Here is a 19629-nt window from a genome sequence, read left to right as displayed (position 1 = left end):
GTAGCATGCACGTATGGTGAACCGCTTTGTGATGAAGTCGGAGCATGATTTATTTATTGATTGTCTTCCTTATGAGTGGAGGTCGGGGACGAGCGATGGACTTTTCCTACCAATCTATCCCCCTAGGAGCATGCGCGTAGTGCTTGGTTTTTATGACTTGTAGATTTTTTGCAATAAGTATATGAGTTCTTTTTACTAATGATGAGTCCATGGATTATACGCACTCTCACCCTTCCACCATTGCTAGCCTCTCTTGTGCCGTGCAACTTTCGCCGGTACCATACACCCACCATATACCTTCCTCAAAACAGCCACCATACCTACCTATTATGGCATTTCCATAGCCATTCCGAGATATATTGCCATGCAACTTTCCACCGTTCCGTTCATATGACACGCATCATCATTGTCATATTGCTCTTTACATGATCATGTAGTTGGCATCGTATTAGTGGCAAAGCCACCTTCATAATTTCATACATGTCACTCTTGATTCATTGCATATCCCGGTACACCGCCGGAGGCATTCATATAGAGTCATATCTTGTTCTAAGTATTGAGTTGTAAATAAATAAAAGTGTGATGATCTTCATTATTAGAGCATTGTCCTAGTGAGGAAAGGATGATGGAGACTATGATTCCCCCACAAGTCGGGATGAGATTCCGGACTTAATAAAAAAAGGAGGCCAAAGAAGCCCACCAAAAAATTGAGAGAAAAGAGAGTAGGGACAATGCTACTATCCTTTTTACCACACTTGTGCTTCAAAGTAGCACCATGATCTTCATGATAGAGAGTCTCCTATGTTGTCACTTTCATATACTAGTGGGAATTTTCACTATAGAACTTGGCTTGTATATTCCAATGATGGGCTTCCTCAAAATGCCCTAGGTCTTCGTGAGCAAGCGAGTTGGATGCACACCCACTTAGTTTCTTTTGTTGAGCTTTCATATATTTATAGCTCTAGTGCATCCGTTGCATGGCAATCCCTACTCACTCACATTGATATCTATTAATGGGCATCTCCATAGCCCGTTGATACGCCTAGTTGATGTGAGACTATCTTCCTCCTTTTTGTCTTCTCCACAACCACCATTCTATTCCACATAAGTGCTATGTCCATGGCTCACGCTCATGTATTGCGTGAAAGATTGAAAAGTTTGAGATTACTAAAGTATGAAACAATTGCTTGGCTTGTCATCGGGGTTGTGCATGATTAAATACTTTCTGTGATGAAGATAGAGCTTAGCCAGACTATATGATTTTGTAGGGATAACTTTCTTTAGCCATGCTATTTTGAGAAGACATGATTACTTTTATTAGTATGCTTGAAGTATTATTATTTCTTATGTCAATATGAACTTTTATTTTGAATCATTTGGATCTGAACATTCATGCCACAATAAAGAAAATTACATTGAGAAATATGCTAGGTAGCATTCCACATCAAAAATTCTGTTTTTATCATTTACCTACTCGAGGACGAGCAGGAATTAAGCTTGGGGATGCTTGATATGTCTCCAACGTATCTATAATTTTTTATTGTTCCATGCTATTATATTACCCCTTTTGGATGTTTATGGGCTTTATTTTACACATTTATATCATTTTTGGGACTAACCTACTAACCGGAGGCCCAGCCCGTATTGCTGTTTTTTTGCCTATTTCAGTTCGAAGAAAAGGAATATCAAACGGAGTCCAAACGGAATAAAACCTTCGGGAACGTGATTTTTGGAACAAACGTGATCCAGAGGACTTGGAGTGCACGTCAAGAAGCGATCGAGGAGGCCAGGAGGGTGGAGCGTGCACCCTTCCCTGGTGGGCGCGCCCCCTGTCTCCTGGGCCCCATGAGCGGCCACCGACCCACTTCTTCCTCCTATATATACCTACGTACCTCGAAACCATCCAGGGAGCCACCAAAAAACAATTTCCACCGCCGTAACCTTCTGTATCCGCGAGATCCCATCTTGGAGCCTTCGCCGGTGTTCCGCCGGAGGGGGAATCGATCACGGAGGGCTTCTACATCAACACCATAGCCCTTCCGATGAGTTGTGAGTAGTTTACCACAGACCTTCGGGTCCATAGTTATTAGCTAGATGGCTTCTTCTCTCTTTTTGGATCTCAATACAATGTTCTCCCCCTCTCTCGTGGAGATCTATTCGATGTAAACTCTTTTGCGGTGTGTTTCTCGAGATCCGATGAATTGTGGGTTTATGATCAAGTTTATCTATGAGAAATATTTGAATCTCTTCTGAATTCTTTTATGTATGATTGAGTTATCTTTGCAAGTCTCTTCGAATTATCAGTTTGGTTTGGCCTACTAGATTGGTCTTTCTTGCCATGGGAGAAGTGCTTAGCTTTGGGTTCAATCTTGCGGTGTCCTTATCCAGTGACAGAAAGGGTTGCAAGGCACGTATTGTATTGTTGCCATCGAGGATAAAAAGATGGGGTTTATATCATATTGCATGAGTTTATCCCTCTACATCATGTCATCTTTCTTAATGCGTTACTCTGTTCTTTATGAACTTAATACTCTAGATGCATGCTGGATAGCGGTCGATGTGTGGAGTAATAGTAGTAGATGCAGGCAGGAGTCGGTCTACTTGTCACGGACGTGATGCCTATATACATGATCATGCCTAGATAATCTCATAATTATTCGCTTTTCTATCAATTGCTCGACAGTAATTTGTTCACGCACCGTAATACTTATGCTATCTTGAGAGAAGCCACTAGTGAAACCTATGGCCCCCGGGTCTATCTTTTATCATATAAGCTTTCAATCTACTTTTATTTGCATCTTTACCTTTTTGCATCTATATTATAAAATACCAAAAATATGTTTATCTTATCATATTATCTCTATCAGATCTCATTTTCGCAAGTGGCCGTGAAGGGATTGACAACCCCTTTATTGCGTTGGTTGCGAGTTCTTTGTTTGTTTGTGTAGGTGCGTGGGACTTTGAAGGAACTTCCTACTGGATTGATACCTTGGTTCTCAAAAACTGAGGGAAATACTTACGCTACTGTGCTGCATCACTCTTTCCTCTTCAAGGAAAACCAACGCAAGCTCAAGACATAGCAGCGCCGCCCCCTTTCCCCTAGTCCAATTCGGACCCATGGGGGGGCGCGCGCCTCCTTCCCTTTTGCCTGCCTCCTCTATTCCCGTATGGCCCAATAAGGCCCAATACGGCGAATTCCCGTAATTCTCCGGTACTCCGAAAAATACCCGAATCACTCGGAACCTTTCCGATGTCCGAATATAGCCTTCCAATATATCGATCTTTACCTCTCGACCATTTCGAGACTCCTCGTCATGTCCCCGATCTCATCCGGGACTCCGAACAAAGTTCGGTCATCAAATCACATAACTCATAATACAAATCGTCATCGAACGTTAAGCGTGCGGACCCTACAGGTTCGAGAACTATGTAGACATGACTGAGACACATCCCCGGTCAATAACCAATAGCGGAACCTGGATGCTCATATTGGCTCCTACATATTCTACGAAGATCTTTATCGGTCAAACCGCATAACAACATACGTTGTTCCCTTTGTCATTGGTATGTTACTTGCCCGAGATTCGATCGTCGGTATCCTCATACCTAGTTCAATCTCGTTACTGACAAGTCTCTTTACTCGTTCCGTAATGCATCATCCCACAACTAACTCATTAGTCACAATGCTTGCAAGGCTTATAGTGATGTGCATTACCGAGAGGGCCCAAAGATACCTCTTCGATACACGGAGTGACAAATCCTAATCTCGATCTATGCCAACTCAACAAACACCATCGGAGACACCTGTAGAGCATCTTTATAATCACCCAGTTACGTTGTGACGTTTGATAACACACAAGGTGTTCCTCCGGTATTCGGGAGTTGCATAATCTCATAGTCTGAGGAACATGTATAAGTCATGAAGAAAGCAGTAGCAATGAAACTGTAACGATCATAATGCTAAGCTAATGAATGGGTCTTGTCCATCACATCATTCTCCTAATGATGTGATCTCGTTCATCAAATGACAACACATGTCCATGGTTAGGAAACATAACCATCTTTGATAAACGAGCTAGTCAAGTAGAGGCATACTAGGGACACTTTGTTTTGTCTTTGTATTCACACATGTACTAAGTTTTCGGTTAATACAATTCTAGCATGTATAATAAACATTTATCATGAAATAAGGAAATAAATTATAACTTTATTATTGCCTCTAGGGCATATTCCCTTCACCGGTGGCATTGCTACCCCCCAAGGCCCCCGTCCCGCCCAACCCTGTAGCGTTTGACCACGAGATCTAGCCCTTTGACTTTCCACGGACGGGCTTTGACCAGTGGACCTTTCCACCCGGTTATGTTAGGTCAGCCCATACAAACACTTGGGACCAACGTCCCGGCCAAAACCACATGAAGATCCCCTCTGTGTAGACCCGACACGGCCGTTTCCCCCCCTCCAGGTGCCGGCGACAGTGCCGTCCGTGAGGGGGGGCACATCCCGGGGACGCGTGCCGCCTCTTCAGACATGCCACCACACCGTACGGCATGTATGAGGTCCCGGTACGGCGCTCCGGTGGCATTGCTACCCCCAGGGCCCCCGCCCCGCCTAACCCTGTAGCATTTGACCACGAGATCTAGCCCTTTGACTTTGCACGGACGGGCTTTGACCAGTGGACCTTTCCACCCGGTTGTGTTAGGTCAGCCCATAGGAACACTTGGGAGCAACATCCCAGCCAAACCCACAGGAAGATCCCCTCCGTGTAGACCCGACGCGGTCGTTTCCCCCCTCCAGGTGCCGGTGGCGGCGTCGTCCGTGAGGGAGGCCACACCTCGGAGACACGTGCTGCCTCTTCAGACATGCCACCACACCGTACTGCATGTATGAGGGCCCAGTACGATGCTTCAGTGGCATTGCTAGCCCCCAGGCCCCCGCCCCGCCTAACCCTGTAGCGTTTGACCACGAGATCTAGCCCTTTGACTTTCCACGGACGGGCTTTGACCAGTGGATCTCTCCACCCGGTTGTGTTAGGTCAGCCCATACGAACACTTGAGAGCAACGTCCCGGCCAAACCCACAGGAAGATCCCCTCCGTGTAGACCCGACGCGGTCCTTTCCCCCTCCAGGTGCCGGCGGCGGCGCCGTCCGTGAGGGGGCCATACCCCCGAGACGCGTGCTGCCTCTTCAGACATGCTACCACACTACCCGGTTGTGGTAGGTCATCCCATAGAAACACTTGGGAGCACCGTCCCCTCCGTATAGACCTGATGCGGCTGTTTCCCCCCTCCAGGTGCCGGCGGCGGCGCCGTCCGCGAGGGGGGGCACACCCCTCCGTATAGACCCGATGCTACATGTAAGTTAATGAAATAATAATACTAAAAAACAAAAATTATATATGAAAACGAAAAAATATAACTATGCCGATGGCTCTGCCGTCGGCATAGCTATGGGGCAGGGCTTAGGCCGGCGACGAGCCGCGGATTGGTGACGTGGCATATATGCCGACGGCAGCCGTCGGCATATACATCGGTGCGCCCCGGATCAGTGACGTGGCGTGCGTATAAAAATTATATATGAAAATGAAAAATATATATAACTATGCCGACGGCTCTGCCGTCGGCATAGCTACGGGCAGGGCTTAGGCAGGCGGCATGCCGCGGATCGGTGACGTGGCATATATGCCGACGGCTGCCGTCGACATATACACTGGTCGGTGCGCCCCGGATCATCAGTGACGTGGCGTGCGTACCTATGCCAACGGCCGTCCGTCTCCACCGTCGGCATAGTTCGGACGCCGTTAGCCGCCCGTCACGAACGGGGTCGCCGGGCCCACAAGTATGCCGACGGCCCATGGATGCCGACGGCTGCTGTCGGCGTGCTCTTATCTAGGCCGACGGCCTTTCTGTGCCGACGGTGGCCGTCGGCCTATCTCGGGGTAGCCCGACGGCCTAGATACGCCGACGGCCTGGACCTGGCTATCGGCATAGCTCCGAATAGGCCGACGGGGGCCGTCGGCATTGTTTCGGCCGTCGGGGTATCCCCTGTTCCAATACTGTTTGTTTACGTGCGTAATTATCTACTATTCCCACTGTCCAATAATATAGCGTAAAAACGATCTTATATTATAGGATGAAGGAAGTAGTTGGTAAGATTATAAATAACCGTGAATGAGGACATGAGAGACGGTGAGATTCCTGCACAATCGGACGGCTCAAAAAATAGCCTGAAGCCAAATAGAAAATAGACGAGCAAAAATTAGGAAAAGTGAAGAAGAATGTGTTGATCGATTGGAAAAATTGGCAACGCATCACTCGCTAACCGAAGGACACAAAAATTTTCAGGTACCGGAGAGCATCTACGGCTGGGCATCTCAAATCAGCCTCAAACGTTTGGGTGGACGGTCCGGTCAGTGACCGGTCACAAAAAAGCGACCCAAAGAACGCCTCAAATGGGCCTCATTTGTCCGGGCTGACCAACATCCCTCGTGCCTAGTCTAAATCTGGGCGGATATGGGGAGGCCCAGGCGCGTCCGCCACATCGGCTGACGATGGGGTCTCATAGGAAAACACTCAGAAACCCGATGGTCCGAAACTCGTCTCCTCCATCGGACCAATGGCGCCGCGTGGCGCCACTTTGGAGGGCCGCGTAGTTTCCTAACCCGGTTATTTAAGCGGACTGTCGGTACTGAAACCCTACCCGTCAACATTTCCCCCCTCTCGTCCGCCGCCGCCGCACTTCCAATCGCCACCCGCAACCACTAGTAGCCATGCACGCCGTACGATAAGGAGTTACCCATATCTAACGCCGGAGCGCCGGCTGCAGCTCCTTGAGCAGATCCAGGCAAGGCGCGAAGCCCGGATCGTCGCAGGGCTACCTCCGGACGTGGTGGATCCGGAGGAGGACTTGAAGGTGGTTGAGGAGGAGAAGGATGTGGGGGAAGCTGGGGACGCTGATTTGCAGGCGGAGCAGCAGGCGATCCTTGATTTCCTTCGGTCGAAATCGGAGGCCAAACATCGTCGTCGGCAGGAGGTGGAAGCGGAGCACGCCGCGGAAGTCGACGAGATGCTCGCGTATATTGATGATGACGATTATGAGGAGGAGCCAGAGTCCTCCTACGCGCCCATCTACCCGGTGCCCGGCACCGACGTCGCGGCCATCTCCGACGACGAAGCGTAGTAGCTAGTGTGTCGCACTACGTTGGCTTATTTTACATTGTTTGTATGGATCTAGGGATAAAATATGAGACTCGGATGCATAGCACTAACTATAAGGGGTCGAATTTGCCAAGTCTGCCTGTAGATGCTCTTTTTTTAAAGTATGCAATTGCATACCGTATTTATATATATAAAAAATAGATTTACAAGAATCCACACGACGATGCGAACATCGACGTGGGAACACCTACTCCACACATCTACAAAGCTACCGTCTCACAAAACGCTGTAAACCTCCTACACCGTGAAATGCTAAGTTCCATTCTCTAAGCTCTTCCAAGATCATTTGAGCGAGGTCAGCTGCAACCACCTATTGTTCCTTTCGGTTGTGAAAAGATCCCAAGCCATGCTGATGACAAGATTGTCGAAACTCTTCTATCATTCGAACGGAAGACTAATCTCAACGTGAAATGATTAGCATCCATCTGTGGATTGCTTCCAAGCGTCAACCGCCTCCATCTTCCAGAAAAATCATGATCCTATCGCTCTCGTTTCACCCAGGAACAGTTGCAGAGCCTCGGCTCGCACGAGCATCGGTTGTGAAAAAACTATAAATTACTGCAACTGGACCTCTGTTGCAGAATAATTCTGCAACAAGATCTTTGTTGCGAAAAATTTATAAGACTCTTGCCATGAAAATTCTGCGGCAAGACCTCTGTTGCAAGGGGAAATAAAACTCTAACAAGACTTTTGTTGTAAAAAAATCTGCAACTTAATCTATGTTGTAAAATTTTCTGCATCATGACCCGTGTTGCAGAAAAATTCTAAAACACAACATATATTGCAATGGTACATGGTGACGGTCGGCCGCTCGAGATTTGAGGCTTGCGAGGTGGCGGATCTTTCGAAAAGATCCGCCGGCCGACGCGTAGCAGCGCCCAATTGCAAACCGGTGCCTTTGCCAATATATGGTGTTCAAAAGAAAATATAGAGAAATATATGGTCGTTTCTGTGAATAACAGAAATATTGTAGACCGAACTGTAAATATTCCAAAGGGATAGGATTACCCAATCCCCGCTTCCTCCAAGCCGCATGGCCTATCGCCGGAGAAATCCGTGCCGCACAGTCAACGCCGCACCGTCGCCGTCGACGGGCGGCCAACAGCCAGCCCGGCCATGCCTTCGGGTCAGGCAACCGCACGTTGCCAATGCCGCGCCGGCGCATAGCCACGCGCTACACCGCCGCACCGCGCCGGGCAGAACCTCCGCTGCGCCATGGGCCGCCATGCGACCGGGAGAGCCACGCCAGGAGGTTTGGCTTCCGCCTCGCCTTGCGCGTGGACCGGGCTGCGCACTGATCACAAGGCCTCGGCCGTGCGCCCGTCGCCTTCGCTGACGCGACGCGGTCGCTGCCGCCACGCTCCGGTGGCGACCATGCCCGCCGTGCAGCCGTGCTGCGCTGTTGTTGTGGCGTGTGAGGGCGCTCCCGTCCGTTCAGCGAGGCCACCGCTTGGAGCCGCCTCCCCGAGAAGTCCCCGAAGACGGCCGTGGCTCTGTGCCTCGCCTGAAGGTAACCGTCGGGTGCACACTTCACTTGTCTGTTCTTTGTCGAAGAAATTTGTTCCTGGATTAGCAATCTTGGGTGCAAAAACGTACAGTGAAGAAAACAAATCAATCGTTAGATCATTATAATTTCCCTTCTGCACGCTGTTTTGCCGTGAACGGAGTGGTGGCCGATTGCATCGCGTGGCTTGGTTCCAGGGTCTGTAGCAGCCCTTAACTAATTCATCACATCTAATTAATTCTTAACAAAACTTACATACGGCTTGGCTGCCTGTTACAGCTTTGTTTCTCCCTTGAGTAGTCTGTTTCTGGGAGAGCCACGCTGTGGATGTCATCAGGCCGTACAATGAAACGTCCACCTTTGTCTGAAATTGAACAGAGCTGGATGTGGGGGACGATTCATGTACGGCCACGATGACATCCACGGTGTGAAGCTCCCGATCAAGGCATAGTGATGAGAGGTGGATACTTTGTCCCCCTCATCTTTCTCTCGTCTAGTTAACCATGATGACATCCACGCTGTGAAGCTGTTTTTCTAGTGTATTTCAGTACTGATGAGCTTGTTACAATTTGTGGTGAGCTGCTCCTTATATAGCAGTTCTGAACCGACCTATCTGAGGTAAGCATTTGCGTCATATACTAGCTTCACTAGTAAGCTACGTAAGTTTCTACGAAAAGCAGTTTTGGTGGACGAGCACCTGATGCCTTGGGATCATCTCGCTGTATAGATAGGGGAGTTCGTTGTATTTCATCCACGGAAAGCGACATCTGGGCAACCGTAGTAGATGCATATACAAGGTGTTTTTGGTGCCGGTCATGTGCAGGCTATGCACTACCGTTGGGAGTACCAGAAACTTAGTACAGGTGGTCAGGTGGAATACAAACGCACACAGTGCAATTAATACAGAAACAGCTCTTGTGGCACTTTCAAATATTGAATAGTCGATTCACAATGCAATTAACTACAGTTGATTATGATTGCAATTAATACAGAAACACAAATATATGATTAGGGAAAAAGTATGAGAAAACACGGAAATCCAGTTTGGCTTCCAGAAGCACATGCTCCTGAGTGCCAAAAATGCATTTTTCAAATGTAAGAAAAATCAAAATAAAATTATATGTGTTCGTGGTCACATCCGAATGCTACCTGCAAATTTTAGTTGAAAAGCTGTAGAATTTTGACCTGTCCAAAAAAACAAAGTCAAACACTAAATGTGACCTTCAAATGTTACACTTAATTTTGTTTTTTTCACTGATGAAGCACTGCTATTCATTTTCGCATGAAAATTGTCAAGAACGCTTGTTACACTAACATGAACATTTATATGAAAAATGTTTGTTTTTTATTTACACTATGGTTCACTATGAATTAATGTTCGCCCTCCCAAGAAAACATAACCTCGATCGCCCACAAATACTTCCATAGTTATGCTCTCACTTCACATTCAAATTTATGCAGTACAGAGTATATATACCTCTCGCCGTCACAACAATTCAGTCACTAGAAGTGGACTCATCATGGCAAAGCAGAGCAGCGCAGTACAGAGTATATATACCTCTCGCCGTCACAACAATTCAGTCACTGGAAGTGGTCTCAATCACGGCAAAGCAGGCCAGTGCATTACAGAGTATATATACCTTTCGCAGTTCAGTCACTAGAAATGGACTCATCATGGCAAAGCAGAGCAGTGTAGTACAGAGTATATATACCTCTCGCCGTCACAACAGTTCAGTCACTAGAAGTGAACTCATCATGGCAAAGCAGAGCAGTGCAGTACAGAGTATATATACCTCTCGCCGTCACAACAGTCCAGTCACTAGAAATGGACTCAGCACAGCAATGCAGTACAGAGTATATATACCTCTCGCCGTCACAACCAGATAACGGTGGCCAGGTGGGCCTCCCTGACCTGGATTATATGTGTGCCATTGGAGGAGCTCGTGGTGTGTGTCATCGGGTCACAAATGATCGATCAATGCTGCTGTTGCTGTTGCTGGTACACATAGCTAAGGTGGAACTATATTTATAGGGTCTCGGGTGAGAATCTGGACGGAAGAGGGCAAAACAGGCGAGGAGTGTATGTTATTCCGTGAGCCATCTAATAACTTGCCTTTTACCCGATTACAAAAAGCAATTGTTACACGATTCCAAGAAATAGCATTTGCCCCATTATAAGAATCCTGATTAATCGAGTAAAAGTAGTGAGCCATGTAACTTGCCTTTTACCCGATTACAAAAAATAATAGCTGTCACACGATTACAAGAGTTTTACCTGATTTCAAGAAATAGCATTTGATCTATTATAAGAAGCTTGATGAATCGAGTAAAAGAAGTGTAAAAGCCATCACAATGTGTTTTAGGGGGGGAGGCATCACAATGTTGGAATTTTAGGGGGAAAAACCATCACAATGTTGGAATTGATCTTGTGGCTAACCTCTATACTTCTATAGTCCATCTCCAATGCACACTTAACGTGGGCGTCAAGATCAATTTCATGGTCCTTTTACCCTTTTCCGGGCCGAACGTAGGAATTTCACTTGCATCAAATCAAAAGTAGTCGTTGGGTGCTTCATTCTTTTTCTTTGCATGCATCAAACTAATTGGCGGTGTGGGCTATCCTGAGTGCTACCATTATTGGAAGTAGTAGGCTATAGCCATGACTAGAAGCATAGGTGCGCTTTGCCGCGCCTGTTGTCTCTCTGTACTGCATTACTTTGTTTCTTCTTTGATGTTTTGCAACTTGAACACGGGCCTTATGCTTTCTCTATGCCACATTACTTCGTTCTTTGATAGTTTTGCAGCTTGAACCTAGGCCTTATGCTTTTCTATGGGTTGCCCCATGTGTTCAATTTTTTGGGTTGTGTGGGTATAATTTTTGTTTCTTTGTATGCAGCCAATAGCTATGGATTTCTTACGATCAGTGATAAAAATAAAAATAGGACTATTGGTTTCACGTTTTTCATTTTCTTGTACTAAACAGACTTTTCTTTTGGTTTAATGTAACATATTTGTTTGCCATATTTTTTGTGTGCCAATGCATCGACTGATTTTCTTCTGGTATATTGTCAACCAGGGTGTGTCCTTGATCGGTGAGGAGCTTATATTGAACACTTATCCAGATTTTGGTATCCAGAACATCAAACGGTGGTGCTCTCATATGATGGATCCCTGACTTCATCAAAACGTGAATTGTTTGCTCAGTCACATGGTCTTTGAGAAGAAAGGTAATTCATGAAGTCATCTATTATAGGCCAGCATCCACTTTTGGTTTCATTAATCACTTCCTCGATGATTTGGAGGAGAAACCACAAGCTTAGTTTATCGACTTAAACCGAGCTGACTACCGCTTGTGTCTGAAGTCTGAACACAACCCAAAAATAGATTGCAGTGCTCACTCGCCCAGATGACGTTCGCATCAAAGCCTTGGCCCTGGTGCCAGACATGAACACAAAGGCATATCGTGATTACTTCGGAGTTCAGACTGCCAGGATATAATTAGGAACTTGAAAGACGTGAATCTATGTGCTACGGCGCTATATTGCCGGAGATCATTTTACAGTCTGCATTGCTTGTAGCCTTTTCATGGACACCCGTTGATGTTTGCGGAACCTTGTCTTCATCTTGACGGTTCCTTCTCCGCTTTCATGCTTGTCTCGCGGATGGTGTAGGCACTTGTTTGGGGATAACCTCCTCTATGGCACGCTCATCATTGGACTCAAACCTATATGTGCAAATGGCATGAAAATCAAGTAGTATACCATCCTCATGAGAACCAAGAAGACATGCATTAACGATGGAATCCACCTTAGTATGTTTGAAGTAGATGTTGGGCGTGTCTTATAATAATGGGGCTCTTGACATGATGACATCCGTAAGATCCTCCGGATCAGTTACCATACCCAATTACCTTAGATTCTTTGAACCGTCAATTACCTTAGATTTTGTCAGTGGATTTTCAAATCCAGAATATTAAGGATTCAGACCCTGTGAAGGGAAGCCAACTGCTACACTCAATGACAAAGCCCAGGGTAATCGGTATGGTAACCGATTAGAAAATCTTCCCAAGGCATAGCACTGTGCCGAGTAGAGGGCAACGGCAGCACCCATGCCAAAGCCACCTATGCCAAGCTTCACTGGAAATTGCAATTGTTCATCCTCTTTAGTACTTACTGCCATACAATACTGCCATCCTCTTTAGTACTTACTATACTAGTAATGGTGGTACGACTTTTACTACTAAGCTACAGCCTTTCAGATTGTTTAGATCACTTTATTAGTAATCTAAACGATCTTATATTTCTTTACAGAGGGAGTACTAAACTACAGCCTTCCATGGCGTCTGGGCACTGTGATTCTGGGCACTGTGATCCTAGGGCGGAGCCACTGCTTGACATAATCCATCTCACGGTATGTCCAAAAATGCTGCAGTCTGCATAAATGACATGATAATGTTAGTACTAAATTTTAGAAGAACAATATGAGAGCAAATGATCAGTGAAAAAATTGTGTATGTTCAACTGTAGTACCTGTTGAAGGTTCTAAAATCCACTGAAAAGCCTGAGGTTCGCAGAAACTTAGCGTACCATATACTGGTTTCGTATGGTACTTGAGGATCATCTGCAGGAACACCAAATAAAGAAACCATTCTTAGTGCTGACAAGGAACTTAACATGAGTATTCCCTAAAAAAAGGAACTTAACATGAGTATTTAGCAAAACAATAGCACTGCTAACCGTCTCCATGCAAGAGCAGGATTTTTAAATGAGCGGCTCTCCTGCGAGCAGTCGTCCCTGAGCTCTCCATCCTGCTCTTCCAGGCCATGAACAAGACTTCGTGTATGAGTTTAACAAATACTACTGCGCACATGTCATGAGTAAATCACTAGTATTTATTTTCTTCCAGAATATTAAGGATTCAGACCCTGAGAAGGGAAGCCAGCCGCTAAACCCAGTGACAAAATCAAGTGTAACTGGGTATGCTAACCCATTAGAAATTCTACCCATGGCAAAGCATCCGGCAGAGTATAGTGCAACGGCAGCACCCATGTTCATTAGCATTAGTTATTTTTTTACATAATATGATTGACGAAGAGGGAAATTTGATAGATGTACCATATCAGGTGGCTCTGACAACAAATAATCCGCGCACTTCTTAGCCCAGTAATCCAGGCCGTGGATGTCATCATGGCCGTACAATGAGTCAATGAATCGTCCCCCACATCGAGCCCTGTTCAATTTCAGACAAAAGGTAGTGATGATTTCGTCCCAGAAACAGCCTAGAAAAAACTTGGGAAAAACAAAGCTGCAACAGGCATCCGCGCTGTGTGTGTAAAGCGGGAAGAGGGGATCGATGCAGCGGAACAAGATGGATCGAGGAGAGATGAAAGAAAAGGTTGAGAAAGAAAGCGTAAAGATGGAGAGATCGAAGGCAGAAATCAGGAGGGGATTCGAGATAATTTACCCCCCGCAGCCGCTGCCGCACTCGCAGCTGCCTCCGCAGCACGACATGGTGATGATCTCACTCAACGAAATACCTCGAGTTCATCTGCTCTCAGATCCGCGCTTGTTCTGCTTTGGAAGGGAAGCTTGGTGTGCCCGTGATTTATAGAGCGGGGAGAGAGGCTGGCTATCCACCGTCCACGTCTCGGGCCTACCTCGGCTGGACGCCACTGGTGAGGTGCCAGTCGATTCTATACATCCAATTAATCAGCACCGAAGTACCCAAAACATGCTAGTGCGGCAACCAATGTGGATTGTGGTTTTCCAGATCGGTCAACCAATGAATGATAATGCATGTCTGGCCGAGAAATGGCTATTTCTAAAGAACCCATGCACGGTTAAGAGCAGTAGAGCTTTCACGCAGCCTACATACATGCATATGCATGTCTTGCTCGTGCTTATCCATATGCGTTGCACGGTTAAGCTCGTGTTTGTGGTGGACCAACCAAGATGCCTGCTTCCACTGAAGAAAATTATTGGAAGAATCAATAAAATTCTTGCACCGAGTCCAGACACGTGTAATATTCTATCCATAAATATCTTCTGGGCATCCTAGACTGTCTCCTTTGGTTTGACACAGCGGCAGCTATTTCTCCCCACAAAAACAAAAATTCGCACGGGCACAAAGCTGTGGAAGCTCGCACCAGCCCAGCCGTGCCAGCTGCCCTATTGCATCGCAATCAACAAAGTAGTTGGATTCCGTATGAGGGCACTGTGAGCTTTAAGGTTTAGTTTCTGAAACTTACTCAATTGATAAAGTAGGTCATGCACGCTACTTTTCTTAAAGCACTGTGAGCTTTTAAGGAAACAGTCTAGTAGTTAACACTACTTTATCAATGACTATAGATGACATAGCACCTTACTACTCCCTCCGTTCCAAATTACTCGTCGCAGAAATAGATGTATCTAGAACTAAAATACATCTAGATACATCCATACCTGCGGCAAGTAATTCGGAACGGAGGGAGTATTAGCCATGCTCATAAGGTGCAGTATACACTCAGCACACGTCAGCATTGGATAGAGAAGAGAAGCATTGTGGCCATTGAATTTTGCCGTGTGCATTTCGCAAGAACAACGCATTCACCTCTATCCTTACAGGCATTTCAACAACTAAACCATATGCAATTGTTGTTGAGCAATGTGGTGATTACTGATCAGAGATACACCTGGGCTTACAGTTGGAACTCAAAAAGATTTTAGTGCGATTAACATGTACAAGTTTTTATAGCAGGACAATGCTGCTTCCCTGCCTTCTTGAAAATCTGGAGATGTGTGGCAATGCCAAGATATAGAATATTTTTTTGGCTGTTCTTGCATGACAGAATTAACACCAGATGCCTCCATAGAAAAGTTTTTTGGCTGTTCTTGATCGGTCATACCAAGTTTCAGAAGTTAAAACTTTTAAAAACCCGTCAAAATATATTCAAAATGGATCTCATTTGAAAGCACTCGTCACCAGAAACACAAATATGAAAACAGAAGTTAATTTAAACTTTTGGTTTAAAAGAGATGAAAGGCTGAAAATCAAAAGCCAAATGAAAAAGGGGGCTGCATGCCCCCACACCTGCATACTACAAATTCTCTCCCGAAAAAAGGTGAATGTAAAAAAGACCTTGGTCATTTCGCTCCTTAAAAAAAACAGACCCGTTTAACTCATCATCTAGTAGTCGAAAAGTCTGAGAGGAAATATAGTAAGTGGTTAGTAGCCTGTTTACACGACACATTTGTCCGTGTGGAGAAAAGGGACATTAAAAAAAAGAGGAGTGAGTTCTCATGCAAAAGCCCAGCTTTACACATGCTCCTAGTCAATCGTAGTACAAATGTAGAAAAGAAAAAAATATTAAGAAAAGTATTAGTCTAATAGTTAACGCTACTTTATCAATGACTATAGATGACATAGCACCTTACTATTAGCCATGCTCATAAGGTGCAGTTTACACTCAGCACACGTCAGCATCGGATAGAGAAGAGACGCATTATCGCCATTGACTTTTGCCATGTGCATTTCCCAAGAACAACGCATTCACCTCTATCCTTACAGGCATTTCAACAACTAAACCAGATGCAATTGTTGTTGAGCAATGTGGTGATTACTGATCAGAGAGACACCTGGACTTACAGTTGGAACTTTAAAGTTTTTACTGCTATTAACATGTACAAGTTCTTAAAGCAGGGCAATGCTGCTCCCCCTTCTTGAAAATCTGGAAATGTGAGGCAATGCCAAGATATAAAATATTTTTTTGGCTGCCCTTGCATGACAGAATCAACACCAGATGCCTCCTCCATAGAAAAGGTTTTGACCTGTCTTATCAGAATCGTGCCATTTGTACTCTAAATGCGGATGAGACTGTTTTGGGACTGTCTGTTTGCTTATGTTTGTTGGGCATCCCTTGGCCTACACAAGTTTAGGGGTATCTCAGTCTTGGATGAGATTCTCTTGAACACTAATGCTCTTCCCAGGAATTTTGGTCTAATAATAATCATTATGGGATGCTGGCATATTTGGATGCAAAGGAGTGGAAGGATTTTTCAGCAGATCCAACCCCCAGTGGAGTCTTGGAGACTTCTACTGAAAAAAGACCTCAATCTGCTCACTCACAAGATCAAGGCTAGGTATGTAGCAAGTTTCAAGGCCTGGATTGCAGCTCACCTCAATTGATTATCTATGTTTAACTTGATGTTTCCAAAAATTGGTGTTGGGTGAACTGTCATATGCTCTGTAATATTTTGTACCTTTGTTGTTATTAATGAAAATACTGTCGAACGATTGGTCTACGGTCTCTGCTTCAAAAGGACAAAACGCATGATTGGTGCAAGCATGCCCTCACTTGCTAGCGTTGGAGATTTTGTTTAATATGAACATGATATTCTAAAAACTGGATCTCTCACCTTTGAGATGGTCCTTCCGTATTACCTCTATATGAACCGAATGGTAAAAACAGCAGCCAACAGTGCACGGAATAGCAAGGTCGTCACCAAACTAGAAGAAACAATCAACATTCAACAATAAGTATATATATGGTGTATATATGTGATCCACTATTGCAGTAACAATCAGCATTTAGCAAGCGATATCGTAAACTGAGTTTTAATGAAGTATACATCCTAGAGAGAAACATCATCACAACCAAGACAAACAAAAATAATATAAGCATAGCTTGATTTAATAGCCAGAAACAACACTTACTGGGGTTGGCATTTACCAACTCAATGCTAACAGTCAAATGAGTATACAGTACCCATAAGACACCATATTACTATAGTTAAACGAAACTAAACTAGTCAGTGTCGTCGTCCGATAGAACAACGACGACCTCCTTGCCCTTGCCCAGTGAGTGGGTGGCACCAGCCATGGCCTTGGCCGACCACCGTCATGCATCCGCACAAGAAACCGCTCCATAGGGCCCTGCGAATTCCCATGATGTGGGAACCAGCGAGCCTTTTGAGTGAGACAGAGACTAAACATCAACGTAAACCTCTCTGGAGTCTAATGCCAGACCGACGGAGCGAGTGGGCGGCAGTGGAACAGAACACAAAGAAAAAGCTCTCAAACAAGGTAGGGAACGCTGCTGGTTTCCAAGATAGAGAAGCTTGCATTCAACAAGGCAGCACAGGAGGAACCGCTTGCGCACAGTGAGACATTATCCCTGATTATCTTCAAGATCACCTATGAAGCACCATGGCAACTGACCCAAACAAAGGCACACTGCCCGACAGAAAACAAAGGAAGCCACAACAAGCCATAGGAACAACCAAAAAAGACTAACACACACAACTGGAAGAAATAAAGGCATGTATGTTAGTTATAGGTAAACAAACCAGACAAGGACAAGAACCTAATAGAACATGCAGTATACCTGCCAAGCTGGACAGCCCTAGCCACTGCTCTTGGCGGCTAAAGACCTGGCCAGTAACCTAAAACACAAAGTAGCCCCAAGCACTAAGTTAGTTATGTAAGACAATAAATAAACTAAATGAGGAATATACCAAATGTTTGAGGCTGTTCTTTTTCATGCCTGTAGAGGTACATATGATCTCCCACCCAAGAAATAACTTGAAACCAATCCATCTGGGTCTAGGCTAACACATTCAAATCCTAATTAATCAGGGTAATCATTCTTCACAGTAATCCATAACTACAAAACCAAGAAAAATCTTAGTGAGGCATGAAGGATTAGCATATATAAAGGGGAACGGGACTGAAAGAGATAGACACAGAGTGAGGCATCAGAACCTCACAGTAGGGCCACCATGTTCATCGACCTGCAGCTCCAGCTTGCCGCTCAGCTAGCGGACACGACACCGAGCTCTCACTGCATCGGCGGACAGAAGCTAAAACCAAAGAAACAAAAGTACAAAACAATACATACATAGGAATTGACCACAACAAGACACACGAAGTAAACCTGATTGCAAGACCATGCGGTGTACAACCTGGCAAACACACGCAACTAACAGGAGTGGAACGCTGAATATGCTATATATGATAATGCCCATGATCACCAGGCAGCACAAATAACTCAATCAATGGCACCTAACCATCCCAATAAACAGAAAACACAATATACCACACCCAACCAGTGACCCAAACCGACACCAAATCGATCAGCTCATTCAAGAACACCAATTAAATGACCCACACTGCGACATGCTTTTTTTTTTCCTGCAGCTCCAGCTTGCCGCTCAGCTAGCGGACACGACACCGAGCTCTCACTGCATCGGCGGACAGAAGCTAAAACCAAAGAAACAAAAGTACAAAACAATACATACATAGGAATTGACCACAACAAGACACACGAAGTAAACCTAATTGCAAGACCATGCGGTGTACAACCTGGCAAACACACGCAACTAACAGGAGTGGAACCCTGAATATGCTATATATGATAATGCCCATGATCACCAGGCAGCACAAATAACTCAATCAATGGCACCTAACCATCCCAATAAACAGAAAACACAATATACCACACCCAACCAGTGACCCAAACCGACACCAAATCGATCAACTCATTCAAGAACACCAATTAAATGACCCACACTGCGACATGCTTTTTTTCACCGCAAAAAAAAGCATGTCGCAGTGTGCCATCCATTTACCACCACAGTACAATATCAATATGAACCTAACACCCCAAAACAGACAACCGAAACTATCTAAGCTCTCATTTATCTACACTAGTGTAAAAAACGCTCTTATATTATGGGACTGAGGGAGTACAACTCAAAGACAACTGAATATATTTTAGCCTTCATCCCTAACAAGATTCATTTATTCATCCAAAAATACAAATCAAAAGGGACACAACTGAAGCAACAAAGCATCTCCTAATTATCAAATGACAAAAACAACTCCAAGACGACTGAATCTATTTTAGCCCTCGGCTCTCATCAGATCCATATAGCAC

At 45.2% G+C, this 19629-nt stretch overlaps 1 protein-coding gene and 2 long non-coding RNA genes across 10 annotated transcripts; 1 reads left to right on the top strand and 2 right to left on the bottom strand.

Moving 5' to 3' along the window:
• Positions 1 to 8164: 8164 nt before the first annotated feature.
• On the top strand, positions 8165 to 13264 carry LOC109776982 (uncharacterized). 5 transcript variants are annotated; one of them, XR_012204533.1, is made up of 4 exons: positions 8229 to 8723; positions 10184 to 10797; positions 11794 to 11944; positions 13028 to 13264. It is a non-coding gene; the product is annotated as an uncharacterized lncRNA (long non-coding RNA). The 5 variants fall into 5 exon arrangements; XR_002236182.4 differs by having other exon boundaries at positions 10184 to 10809; XR_002236180.4 differs by having other exon boundaries at positions 8231 to 8723; positions 10179 to 10809.
• On the bottom strand, positions 12082 to 14508 carry LOC109776981 (uncharacterized). 3 transcript variants are annotated; one of them, XR_012204531.1, is made up of 5 exons: positions 13832 to 14092; positions 13454 to 13524; positions 13247 to 13337; positions 12525 to 13149; positions 12082 to 12441 (listed from the first exon to the last, which is right to left on the bottom strand). XR_012204531.1 is itself a non-coding variant. In XM_020335644.4 (5 exons), the coding sequence occupies exons 1-5, from the start codon at positions 14225 to 14227 to the stop codon at positions 13041 to 13043; spliced, it is 438 nt and encodes a 145-aa protein (XP_020191233.1). In that variant the 5' UTR covers positions 14228 to 14508; the 3' UTR covers positions 12637 to 13040. The 3 variants fall into 3 exon arrangements, 1 of the variants encoding a protein (XP_020191233.1); XR_012204532.1 differs by having other exon boundaries at positions 13454 to 13529; positions 13832 to 13969; XM_020335644.4 differs by lacking the exon at positions 12082 to 12441 and adding an exon at positions 14181 to 14508 and having other exon boundaries at positions 12637 to 13149; positions 13454 to 13529; positions 13832 to 13946.
• Positions 14509 to 17860: 3352 nt separating this feature from the next.
• Positions 17861 to 18666, bottom strand: LOC120962005 (uncharacterized). 2 transcript variants are annotated; one of them, XR_012204535.1, is made up of 4 exons: positions 18456 to 18666; positions 18238 to 18357; positions 18079 to 18136; positions 17861 to 17996 (listed from the first exon to the last, which is right to left on the bottom strand). It is a non-coding gene; the product is annotated as an uncharacterized lncRNA (long non-coding RNA). The 2 variants fall into 2 exon arrangements; XR_012204534.1 differs by lacking the exon at positions 17861 to 17996 and having other exon boundaries at positions 17998 to 18136.
• Positions 18667 to 19629: the final 963 nt, after the last annotated feature.

The sequence above is a fragment of the Aegilops tauschii genome, chromosome 3 (assembly GCF_002575655.3).
Source record: "Aegilops tauschii subsp. strangulata cultivar AL8/78 chromosome 3, Aet v6.0, whole genome shotgun sequence".
Taxonomy (NCBI): Eukaryota; Viridiplantae; Streptophyta; class Magnoliopsida; order Poales; family Poaceae; genus Aegilops; species Aegilops tauschii.
This window is presented reverse-complemented; position numbering and strand designations above follow the sequence as displayed.